Source organism: Theropithecus gelada, chromosome 4 (assembly GCF_003255815.1).
Source record: "Theropithecus gelada isolate Dixy chromosome 4, Tgel_1.0, whole genome shotgun sequence".
Classification (NCBI taxonomy): Eukaryota; Metazoa; Chordata; class Mammalia; order Primates; family Cercopithecidae; genus Theropithecus; species Theropithecus gelada.
The window spans coordinates 131,808,932-131,822,171 of record NC_037671.1 but is presented as its reverse complement, the minus strand read 5'-3'; the positions used below and the strand labels follow the sequence as shown (position 1 = coordinate 131,822,171).

The window sequence follows — 13,240 nt, the reverse complement described above, 5'->3', positions numbered from 1 at the left end:
CCTGATGTATTTTTAGGGGACTTTACATAGAATAATTTCCATAGGCAAAAAATTAAAATAAGCAAACCATAAGACTTCATTAACTCTTAGGTAATTAATATTTTAAACTTTGCTTTTTTCCAGTGGGTTGTCAGCATTTTTAGTAAATATAATGTTGATTTTTGTTTGTTTTTTTGGTAATTTTGGATTGTAAAGTAAAATGTATGTAGCCCCTTTAAGATCCAGATTTGGAGATGTAATCAAATGGCCTCAATTCCTAAATGAATAACCTTAGTTATTTTTTAATTGACAAATAATTTTTGTACATATTCAAGGACTACTAGTGATGTTTCAATACATATAATGTATAGTGATCAGATTGGGGTAATTAGCATATTCATCAAATAGTTTTTAATCTGTACTTTTTCGAGAAAGTTTTAAGATTTTTCTAGAGAATTTCAGGATCAAAGAGGGGAGGACTTAATGAAAGAGTTGGTAAATCAAGTGAATGGAGGGAGTTTTCCCCACTTTCTTATGTATGTTTCCTTTGATGTGGTCGTAATTGTTTCTTTTGCTTTGCACAGACTCAAATCCAGTACCTCAAGCAAGTCCAGCAGCCGAGCGTTGCCCAACTGAGATCAACAATGGTAGACCCAGCGATCAACTTGTTTTTCCTAAAAATGAAAGGTGAACTGGAACAGACTAAAGACAAACTGGAACAAGCCCAAAATGAACTGAGTGCCTGGAAGTTTACGCCTGATAGGTAAACAAATCATACTCCCCAGTCAAGACTTCCCTGACAGTCCCACTACGAGAAAGCTGTGGTGGGACAGCCAAGTACTCGTTTCCACACCAAGACTCAGACTTTTTGAGCCAAAAAAAGCCACATTCTTACACTGTCCAGCTTGTAATGGTTAATGTAAAACTTACCAGATGAACCTTGTGTTTCAGCTTTTTTCTTTTCCCCTTCCCCTTGCTTCAGAGGCCTGATGGCGTCGGACTATTCCGAAGAAGTGGCCACCTCCGAAAAATTCCCCTTCTAGAACATGTAGACACTTGAGAAATGTTTCTGTTTGAAGAAAATAGAGGGAGAAACAGAAGTCTTAAGTCTGTGGCACACTGTGTCTTCAGACAGTTTGAAGGAATGAAAACCTAGAGATTTTAAATCATGAATTGAACATGTAAAATTCCAGTAAAATGTAAAAATGGAATATGCATCGCTCTTAACCTTGAGCATAGTGACTTAGAGACACTGTGTATCAGTTTTGCCAATAAGACTGTGGACTTCATGATTGTTGTTGAACTTCTGGGTCAAAACTCAAATAAGGTGAATTTTGCCTTTAAAGGGTTTATTTGCTGAGAACCAACTTTTAATAGTCACGAGAGAATCAAATAATAGATGTCCTTACAAGTAGCGCATATATTTAACCATTTAGTTTGGGGCTCTATATTACTTGCTTGAGCCTTAATCAATGTGGTTTTATTCAATGGTTTGTTCTTTGAATGGTTGCAAAACTGTAGATTATCTTACTGAGGACTGTACAAACGTGAAGGTGTGGTATCAAACTTCAGGTTGAAACTGTTTGAAGCATTATAAACATTCATTTCACAACTAGATTGTATAAGGATATTAGCTGTGATGAGACTCACTGCATTATTTTTTTAGTGAATTTTATGAAATCCCCATTCCATTCAACAGGCACATGTTTAAAAGAGCATTGTCGTTGGTGTTAATGGGGGAATGTGTTCCTTCATTGTATTTGGGCCTTTTGTATTGCACTCTTGATATTAAATTAAATGTGCCTTGAAATAGTTGGTTTTTTTTTTTTTTAAGTTCAAAGAATATTATGATGATTTTGTTGTACTCTAACATTTTAATTTGGGGGGGGGGCCTGTGGAGAGCAGATTCATTTTGGAAATACTGTTGCTGTGCTCTTCAAAGTGAAGGAAAAGGCGCTGTGCCTCATTTTTAAAAGACCTACATAAAAGACAAGGAGACTTGACACTGGTTACTTTTATGACACTTTGTCCCAGGGTACTGCAGTAGAAAGTAATTGCGGGACAGCTTCACAGGGTGCCTGCCAGAAGATAATGTGTTGGAACTGTGGGCTGGCCTAAGTAAGACATTTTGTGAATTGAAAAAAGGTATAGTGATCATTTCTAGCAAATTCATTTAATCATTTAGATAAATGAGGCATTATTTTCTTCATGCTTCCATCCAATCCTGGAGGTGAATTTTTTCCGTCAGATCATTCTATAAGTCACCAATTCAAATTTTCGCTTGGTGATAATGGAGTCTAAGATGAGTGGAAGATAAATGTTCCAGCTTGTCCCAACGTTTAAGTGCAGTTTTAACAAGGGTGACTTAAGTTCTCTCTTAATCATTCAAATCAATTGTAAGTATCTTATATATGTTTGTGCTTTAGGGAACTGATTGTGGGGCAGAGGGTGGGTTGAAGAAGTGGTTTGTGTGACTTTTCAGCAAGAAACCTGCTTCTAAAATTCTCACTATTTGTGAGGGTTGGAGGGTAAGTAACCGGATCTGTTTGAAATTAGCTTATGTGCTTGCATTAACGCTTTTGTATATATTTTATGCCATTTTAAGTTCACAGTAGAAATGGCCTAAGTATCTTTTTAGTAGAATTTAGTAGAAAAGTAATTCATAAAATGTATTATTAACATGTACTCAAATTTAGCAGGCATCTTTCTTTGCCACTTAGATAACAGTCATGAGTTCTATGGGTTTTTTTCTTGTCATTGTTAAAATTTTCTCTTTTAATAATAAGATAATACATGCTTGTATATAAAATTGAAATACTATAGAGAAAGGGGGAGATGAAAAGTGAGTGTCACTCTCTGATGTTACCTGGACATCCTCATTCTGTTCTCCAGGAGCAGTAACTGCTATTACTTTTTCTTGGGTATCATCAAGATAATTTCTATGCATATACAGTCATTTTATGTATATTATTTTAAACAAATGTGATCATACCATAAACACAGATGAGTTGCACCTTTTTTTTTAGTTGGTCTCTTCGGCATTTTTCCATTTTTTAGTGTATCTAGACTACTACATTTTTAATGGTTGCATAGTGTATTTCCATTATATTAAGGAATCATAATTTATTTAAATCACTTATAAATTGATTTTTTTCTGTAAAATTGGCTGTAAGCCAGAGTATATCAGGTACTATAAATACATCACTAATTTGAAACAAATAATGGCTCAGGCAATCCCCTGTCTGGAATATTTCCAGTAGTGGAATGGGTTTTGCTTTGGGGTGTGTGCGTGCGCACGTGTGTCTTCGCTTTACTGTTTTTTTGTTTTAATTTTGAGGAAGAAAGATTCTCAGAAATAACCTGTCCAGTTCAGTTAAAATATTTCATTCATGTGAGAATGCACACATTTTAGAGTGTTTAGAGGTATATCTTTCAAAGTGCTTTCTATTATGTGTGTGGGTTAATTGATTTTAGGAATGGGTTTTTTTGTTTGTAATTTTAAAAAATTATTTCAGAAACAATTACTTGTAATTAAATTATTTTTTCAAAACTGTGGTTTTGTTAAAATTTATTTCAGTAATCACTAGTTTTAAATGTGATACGATTATCTTAGCTTAGACATTTATTTATTAAAAGGTATGACTTTTTAAACGAACCCCTTTTTTGCATTAGAATTTGTGACATTTTTATATGGGGTTAAGTCAGGTCACAAATTAATGTCTCTTATAGTTGTCTTTTTCCACTCTTTAAAATTCATATAATAAGAAGGTTAGTTGTAAACACCAATGAAATAGATATACTTTGCAAGAAGATAGTTTTGAGCGCATAAGCAGGAATTCCATCGCTTTTGACAGTCTTGCATATCTCTCATTTTCCCACTGTTTAATTTCTAAGTGGATGTTCAGTGGAGGCTAACGCCTGAGAGTGCTTATGGGAAATGGTGGAAATCTGGAGCTACAGTAGCAACGAACAAGAACACCAGCTAATAATGTTATGAAAGAATAAAGCCTTTACCACATGCTCACTGGTGACCTTTCACCCTTCGGCTCCTCTGAGCAGTAGTAACCCAGGTTTAACTGTTCACATATTTTCTGGAAGAAAGCTTAATTCCAAACTTCCTTGAATTACATTAGGTTAGAAAACATGCGGCCAGGCACGGTGGCTCATACCTGTAATCCCAACACTTTGGAAGGCTGAGGTAGGCAGATCACTTGAGCTTAGGAGTTTGAGACCAGCCTGGGCAACATGGTGAAACCCCATCTCTACTAAAACTCCAAAAATTAGCTGGGGGTGCTGGTGCACACCTATAGTCCCAGCTACTCTTGAGGCTGAGGTGGGAGGATCATCTGAGCCTGGGGACATCAAGGCTCCAGTGAGCTGAGATCACGCCACTGCACTCCAGTCTGGGCAACACAGTGAGACCCCCATCTCAAAAAAAAAAAATTATGCTGTAGGTGAAAGAACCGTGCAACACTTCTTCAAAGACTGACAATTATTTACAAAATGCTCTCATTTTTAAAGTTCTAAGGCATACTGAAGTAGTGTGTCAGGCAAGTGAAAGCCTCACTAGGAGAAGGAAAGACTAGAATTTAAAAAACATTTTAACCAATAAGGTCATTCTGAACTAACCCCAAGGACAAGAATGTCACACTGTCTTTATCCAAGTCTCAAAGGTAAATATCACAATTATTAGATCCCTTTAAAAGTGATCATTTTTTTCTTCTTGTCTTCATAAATAATTACAAGAACAAGCAAATAATTTCTCCTTTTATTGCTGAGGCTAAAGAAAAGCAGTAAAATTTTATTGGGAAACATTTGAGCTTTTCATTACATATTTGCAATTGCTCTGTATGTGCACATAGGTTCCATTAGCATTTGGAACTAATTTGTGGAAAGTGTGACACTCCTAGATTGGCAAATATTTGCATGTTTGAATTGTGGTACGTGACCACTGGTCTTATTTTTGTGTCAAAAGGATGATCTTTTCTGTTAATAAAGTCTTAAAAAAAAAAAAACTTAATTGTTGAATGTGCCTCAATTAATATAATAGATATATTCTTGAGAGTTATGGAAGATGGATGTACCATAAACTTCCCTCTTTCCTCCTTTTTTTGAGACAGGGTCCCTGTTTCCCAGGCTGGAATGCAGTGGCATGGTCACAGCATCAACCACTTGGGCTTAAGCAATCCTCTCACCTCAGCCTTTCCAGAGGCTGGCACTACAAGCATGTGTGCCTGGCTAATTTTTTAAAAAAAATTTTTGTAGAGTTGGGGTCTCACTATGTTGCCCATGCTGGAGGACTTCCTGTTAAGGAAAATCCTTATTAAATGTTTTTTTCTAGCAAGAATAAATATACTCTCATGCATTTTTATTTGTAGGTACTGATTTTCATAGAGAAGCATTTGTGATTGATGTTGCATGTACCTTTTCAAGAACTTTTCTGATAAAGCACTAGATTCCTTAGTGTAATAATATTGGTATAGCCAAGGTGTGTGTTAAAACTGGCTCTGTTTCCATTTCAGATGATAATTTGAGATGAAAACAGATGGATTTCAGAATTGATTATTGATATAATAGAAACAAGGTGTAGCTGTTTGGGCACTTTTTGTTTAGGGTTTATTTTTGCTGCTGTGTTGGCAAAATACTGAAATGCAGAAGATGGATGTGTCCCAGAAAAGAAGATGGTAATTATGGGGAAGCATCTGCTGTGATATAGTTATGTTTGTATGTGTGACATCTATCACTGTAATAATTGTAAGCAAAGACAGAGTTTTGTCTTCATTTTGTGATGGATGGCTCTTTCCTTTGTAGCCAAACAGGGAAAAAGTTAATGGCGAAGTGTCGAATGCTTATCCAGGAGAATCAAGAGCTTGGAAGGCAGCTGTCCCAGGGACGTATTGCACAACTTGAAGCAGAGTTGGCTTTACAGAAGAAATATAGTGAGGAGCTTAAAAGCAGTCAGGATGGTAAGGGTTTTTTTGTTGTGTTTTGTTTTGTTTTGTTGAAAAGTTCTCTTAACTTTGCATTGGCTTTTTAAAACTGCCAGTCATGAATATTATAGGTTAGATTCTCTACATTGTTAACCTCTGCCTGTGATTGTATATTATTGTGAATGAAACATTTTTAGTTGAGTCAGCAAAAAAAGCCATATAATTTTATTGTGTTTATCCCCACCCTCCTCATTCTTTATTGTTCAAAATTTCTTAAGTTTTTGTTTTTAGTCGGGGGTAGGAGTTGGTAAAAGATAAAAGGGTGTTGTATTATTTAACAAGATGGACAAATTTGTATTCAGTGTTTGAAAGGAAGATATATCTTTAACCATTTCTCATTAATTGTGAATCTTAGAAACCTGGGCAGTTTTCAGCGATCTGAAAGTAATATAGTTGATTGTATCTGTGAAGATTTTATTAGTGAATAAAAGATTTAATCTTTAAATTTGCTGAGATAAACAAAACTTGTCAGCCTCCATCCTTTTTAGTGCAAGTGTAGCTGCATCTCTCCTGTTTCTCCTCTCTGTTTTTGTTTTTGTTTTTTTTTTAAGACAGGGTCTCACTCTGTTACCCAGGCTGGAGTGCAGTGGCGTGACCTCAGCTCACTGCTACCTCCACCTCCCGAGTTCAAGCAATCCTCCTGCCTCAGCCTCCCGAGTAGCTGGGGTTACAGGCGCCCGCCACTGCTCCCGGCTAATTTTTTGTATTTTTAGTAGAGATGGGGTTTCACTATGTTGGCCAGGATGGTCTCGAACTCCTGACCTCAGGTGGTCTGCCCGCCTCGGTCTCCCAAAGTGCTGGGATTACAGGCGTGAGCCACCGCACCCAGCCTCTCTTCTCTCTAAGGTGCATTATTAGTAAGGAAAATATCCAGATTCTTTGAAATTTTAAATTGAAAATTAGTGTCTCAGGTTAATTGCAAAGATGATCAGTAGCCAAGTAATTTCTTCTAAACCACCTACCTTTTCAAAATCTTCAGGAATTATTTCCTGTGACTTTTGTCCTTACATGTATAACAGTCCTTGGTTGAGAACATGGGCCTCTTTGGAGTGTTATAGAGGACCACGCTGTCCTTAAGGGCCAGAGCTGCATGGAACTAAGGCACTGGGTCAGGAATATGGGGACTGGCCATAGTGGGTCCATAGGTAAACGTGAGTCAAACTTTGGGGCTGTAATCAGGCGTATGGCAAGATGGACTAAAACAATTTTAACTTGGTTGCTTAATACAGTTGCCCTCGGTATCCATGGTGGATTGGTATCAGGACCTCCCACAGATAAGCTCTTCATATAAAATGATGTCGTATTTACATACAAACCGATGTACATCTTCCCATTTGAGCCATCTCTAAATTACTTAACAGTACCTAATGCAATCTAAATGCTATGAAAATAGTTGTTTTACTGTATTGTTTGGGGGATAATGACAAAAAAAATCTGTACATGTTCAGTATAGACCCAGTTTTTTCTTCCTTGAATATTTTCCTTCTACGGTTGGTTGAATCCATGGGTGCATGTGGAGGGCCAACTGTGTATTATTTTAAGTATCTGACTTCCCTCAAAACAAACTCAGTCATATTTTAAGATTCCAAGCAAAATTGTTAAATGTAGTGCGATTTTAGAATTGTATTTGTTGGCCAGGCGCAGTGGCTCAAGCCTGTAATCCCAGCACTTGGGGAGGCCGAGATGGGCAGATCATGAAGTCAGGAGATCGAGACCATCCTGGCTAACATGGTGAAATCCCGTCTCTACTAAAAAATACAAAAAACTAGCCGGGCGAGGTGGCGGGCGCCTGTAGTCCCAGCTACTCGGGAGGCTGAGGCACGAGAATGGCGTAAACCCGGGAGGCGGAGCTTGCAGTGAGCCGAGATCCGGCCACTGCACTCTAGCCTGGGCGACAGAGCGAGACTCCATCTCAAAGAAAAAAAAAAAAGAATTGTATTTGTTTACTTAGGCATTTATTGACTGCCTTGCTTTGTGGCAGGCACTAAAGAAACATTTTTCAATGTTATAAGCGATATTAAACTTGGTTTGACTCTCCTTTGCACAGAACTGAATGACTTCATCATCCAGCTTGATGAAGAAGTAGAGGGTATGCAGAGTACCATTCTCGTTCTGCAGCAGCAGCTGAAGGAGACACGCCAGCAGTTGGCTCAGTACCAGCAGCAGCAGTCTCAGGCCTCTGCCCCAAGTACCAGCAGGACTACAGCTTCTGAACCTGTAGAACAGTTGGAGGCCACAAGTAAAGACTGCAGTCGTCTGACAAACGGACCAAGTAATGGTAGCTCCTCCCGCCAGAGGACGTCTGGGTCTGGATTTCACAGGGAGGGCAACACAACCGAAGATGACTTTCCTTCTTCTCCAGGGAATGGTAATAAGTCCTCCAACAGCTCAGAGGAGAGAACTGGCAGAGGAGGTAGTGGTTACGTAAATCAACTCAGTGCGGGGTATGAAAGTGTAGACTCTCCCACGGGCAGTGAAAACTCTCTCACACACCAATCAAATGACACAGACTCCAATCATGACCCTCAAGAGGAGAAAGCAGTGAGTGGGAAAGGTAACCGAACTGTGGGTTCCCGCCACGTTCAGAATGGCTTGGACTCAAGTGTAAATGTACAGGGTTCAGTTTTGTAATATTTTTTCAGCAAATTTTTATACAGTGTCATTTAATTTGGGAGAGGATACTGTCCAGAAAATTAATGCAAACTTTTGTCACAATTTGCCTTTTTGTGGGTGTACGTTTTGGTTTTTTGTTGTTGTTTTTTCTTTTTTTTTTCTTTTTTTTTTTTTTTTTTTCTTTGCTTCAATACCTCTGCCACTTTGGAAAATGTAACAGTTAATTACTTTGAATGTTGCTAAAAGAACATTTTGTGTAGGGTCAAGTTATTTTTATATGAGTTAATGTGAAATTGTAAATGGAAATTTTTCCTTAAAATATAACACAATGACGTCTGTATAAATCTATGTCTGTTTAGAACCTGTGCTGTGTAAGGGCATTCTTCCTCATGCTGTTACTGTACTTATGCACCATTCAGACTTGTTAGAGTAGATGTGGGTTTATGACTGCCAAGTTTGCCCAGTACAGTAGTTTTTTATCACTAAAAGTTGGACTCATTGATGGAGTCCTGTAGTAGTTTCAGTGTTAGATACAGTTTTTTCCACCATACATCTGTGCATTTTCTCTTTAGGTGACTGAATGTTTAAGAAATTTGTGTGCATAGTTACTCAGTTTTTATGAACTGTTGTATCCTGTTAATGCATATTGCTCTGTGACTCCAGTATATCTTACCTGTACTGACCAAACCTAAATAAAGATTTTTATTGTAACTCCTTAATTAGCGTTTTTGTTTTGTTTTGGGTGTCTGTTTAGCATTTGTCATTGATTTTCACTGAGTCACTGAATTTCTACTCATTATCTTTCAAGTACTACAACAGTGAAACTTAAGACTAAGCATCGATTTTGATTTTGCACTTAATTTTTAATTTATGCCTTATTTTGCAAAATGGAGCTGGAGTTTAGGTCTACACTTAAAATTTTTTCTTGACTTATAATTGTTACAAAATATTTGAAAATACAGAGAAGTATAAAGAAAATAGTCATCCAAATATTTCTTAGGGGTTTTTTAATTTTTATTTATTTATTTTAAATTGAGACAGGGTCTCACTTTGTCACCCAGACTCAAGTGCAGTGGTGCAGTCATGGCTCACTGCAGCCTCCAAGTCCTAGGCTCAAGTGATCCTCCCACCTCAGCCTTCTGAGTACATGGGACTATAGGCATACACTACCACACCCAGCTACATTTATTTTTAGTAGAGACAAGGTCTTGCTGTGTTGCACATGCTGGCCTCAAGGGATCCTTCTGCCTTGGCCTCCCAACGTGTTGGGATTGCAGGAGTGAGCCACAGCTCCTGGCCCTTTTTGAGTTTTAATTGAAAAGCAGGATTTGTTTTTTGTGACCTGATTTCAAGTAGAGTATCTTTGTAGTCAGTGATGTTTGTTTTAAAACACTTGCCAGTACTACTGATTTTTACTAACAACATACCTGGTAATATTACATGAGTAAGGGGTGTTAGAATGTAGGTAGGAGAGAATGTTTTTAAGGTGGAAGAATCTCAAAGTTTGCTCCATTTTCTCAGAGGTAATTAAGTATAAAGTCTATGATACTGAATGGCCTTAAAAATGTGTAGCTTTCATATATGGTTGAAATAAAATTCCATTTCTGCTAAAAGAAAAAAGTATTGTTTTAGACATAAAAAGTATTGTTATGTCTAAAACATAAAAAGTATTGTTTTAGACATAACTTGTAATACAATCCAGGAACCCTGGAAGTGGAATTATAATACTTGAAAACTGAGGTACAACTTATTTGAAAGTAACTGCTGCTTTTGCTTGTTTAGCTGATACAGGTATGTCCAGTCTTCAGAAGTATATTAAATACTGTACTGTCTCTTGATTAACCTTTTCTGTTTTTTGTTTTTTGCAACAGAGTCTCGCTCTGCCACCCAGGCTAGAGTGTCACTGCAACCTCCGCCTCTCGGATTCAAGCAATTCTGCCTCAGACTCCTGAGTAGCTGGGATTACAGGCACATGCCACCATGCTTGGCTTATTTTTGTATTTTTAGTAGAGACGGGGTTTCACCATGTTGGCCAGGCTGGTCTCAAACTCCTGACCTCGTGAGCCACCGTGCCCTGCCTTGATTAACCTTTTCTACAATGTGCTCGAGTGCGTAAAAAATCCTGTATTTGCATATGATTAAACATTTTGGTGTTTGATATATCAAATATTGTGGCTTTTGTTATGTACATCCTTCAACTTGACCAATTTAAACAAAAATGGAATTTCTTTGCCCTGTTGGTGTAATCATGAGTTGTGACAAGAAATTAAATTTTTCAACCAGTGATATAATTTTATGACTGAATTTAATATTGACCTGTTAATGTGACATTTTCATGTTTCTGTTGAGTCTGCCTTGATGAATAACTCAGAGCACTTATGCTGTGGTACATAGTATTTCTCATTTCTGGAATTGGATGCTTTATTTTCTGGTATGACTATGGTAAGAGAGGTGATAGAGTGGCTTCTGCATCTAATTGGTTTGAATCCTGGCATTACACTTAACTGATTTGTGGCTCGATGTTTTGTTTTTCTCCCCTGTAAGAGCACTTACTACTGTCTTAGCTCGGGCGGCTATTGGGAAAAAAAAAAAGACTGGGTGGCTTTTACACACTCATTCCTCATTTTTTGGAGCCTGGGAAGTCTAAGATCACAGTGCCCCGATTGGTGCCCCAGTTTGGTTCCTGATAGGAGTCTTCATACAGAGAGCGCAATAGATGTCAGTTTCCTTGGCTCCTCAGCTGTATTGGATTCAACTAACTACTCCAGTTTTTGAGACACTTTTGCAAAACAATGCAAAGCCATTCCTTCTGACAACTTTGTCTCTCGGATGTTCCCTCTTTTCATGAGTAGTTATGCCCTGTACTCAATCATTGCCTGCTGCTCTACAACACTGTCTTGGGAGTTCACCTATCCCTGTAGTTACAGTGAACCTTTCATAGCCCCAGGTAATGTCATTAACTCTGATCTGGACCCACCATGGGGTGGCTGTGCTGAGGCAGTGTTGAGCCACCCCTAGTGGTAAGGAGCACACTGCTGACCTCCATCCTATGGCAAATCCAATTTGGTGATTCACTATTTCCCTCATGGAGACCAAGGAGGAATTTGCTACATGGTAGATTGGTGAATCCAGCCTCTGGCTAAGACCTGGCCTGGACTCCTGCAACTGTTTATGAAACTTAACCAAGAATGACTGCATCTTTACACGGGGCGGAGGGGGAAGATGCTGAGAAGGCCCCTTCAGGATAAACTGGCTCCATAGCTCTGCTATAATGGTGGCTCCTCATGAGTAAGCACTTGGAGATTTTTGTGGCTTCCTGCCCACTCACCCTGCTCACCAGTCCAGGTATTTATGATTCAAGATCTAGACATAATTTTTTTTTTTTGAGACGGAGTTTCACTCCTGTTGCCCAGGCTGGAGTGCAATGGCGCAATCTCGGCTCACTGCAACCTCCACCTCCCGGGTTCAAGTGATTCTCCTGCCTCAGCCTCCTGAGTAGCTGGGATTACAGGCATGTGCCACCACGCCCAGCTAATTTTGTATTTTTAGTAGAGATGGGGTTTCTCCATGTTGGTCAGGCTGGTCTCGAACTCACAACCTCAGGTGATCTGCCTGCCTCGGCCTCCCAAAGTGCTGGGATTACAGGCGTGGGCCACTGCACCCAGCCAAGACGTAATTTTTAAAATTACCTTCAGCTGGCTGGGCGCGGTGGTTCACACCTGTAATCCCAGCACTTTGGGAGGTGGGCAGACCACAAGGTCAAGAGTTCGAGACCAGCCTGACCAACATGGTGAAACCCCATCTTTACTAAAAATACAAAAATTAGCTGGTTATAGTGGCACAGGCCTGTAATCCCAGCTACTCAGGAGGCTGAGGCAGAAGAATCGCTTGAACCTGGGAGGTGGAGGTTGCGGTGAGCCAAGATCGTGCCACTGTACTCCAGCCTGGGCGACAGAGTGAGACTCCATCTCAAAAGAAAAAAAAAATTCCTCTTCTTTCCTTTATTCGTTATTCTTAGCCCCCATCTAGCCCATATAAGTAGGTAATAATATGAGTAGCTATAACGAGGACCCCTCAGGGAACAGATGCTGTTTGGCCACTCAACAGAAGCATGCAATTACCTTCTCAAGATTTGCTCCTAAACTTACTCTAGATAGAGCCTTCAGGCAGGAAACAATATATTTCTTGTCTCCAGAAGAATATATTCATACTCATTCAAATGTGCTAGGCACTGGCCATAAAGAATGTATTGGTGTTCATTCATAATAAAGCAGTGTAACAGGATCATCTTGCAAAGCTTATATAGTCTGGTAGAGGAGACAGATAAACGAGGAATTATATGGTAAGTTGAAAGAGGAAGTTAGGGATAAGATGCTGCACCAAATCCAGGAGATTGGAAGGTTTTTCTAGAAGAAGTAATGTTTAAGAGGAGTTTCAGAGGTAAATTTCTGGCTTGGTTAACAGAGGATAGTTACACTGCTCACTGAGATTAGAGAAGAAACAGGCTGGAAGAGTTTGGTTTCAATGTCAAATTTGAGGTGCTTATAGGGAATTTTATTTGTTTGTTTGTTTATTTATGAGACACGGTTTCTCTCTGTCGCCCAGGCTGGAGTGCAGTGGTGTGATCTCGGCTCACTGAAACCTCTGCCTCCCAGGTT

The 13,240-nt window shown here is 38.9% G+C and overlaps 1 protein-coding gene across 6 annotated transcripts in view; it reads left to right on the top strand.

Moving 5' to 3' along the window:
• Nucleotides 1-9,301, top strand: part of WTAP (WT1 associated protein) — a 30,600-nt gene extending 21,299 nt beyond the window's left edge. For 3 of the 6 annotated variants that reach the window (XM_025383708.1, XM_025383706.1, XM_025383707.1), the window contains exons 6-8: nt 564-742; nt 5,791-5,945; nt 8,017-9,301. In XM_025383708.1, the coding sequence (XP_025239493.1) occupies nt 564-742; nt 5,791-5,945; nt 8,017-8,600 (918 nt within the window). In that variant the 3' untranslated portion in view covers nt 8,601-9,301. Of the gene's footprint in view, nt 1-563; nt 1,790-5,790; nt 5,946-8,016 lie in introns of those variants that run through there. The other 3 variants (XM_025383711.1, XM_025383710.1, XM_025383709.1) reach the window with 2 other exon arrangements.
• Nucleotides 9,302-13,240: the final 3,939 nt, after the last annotated feature.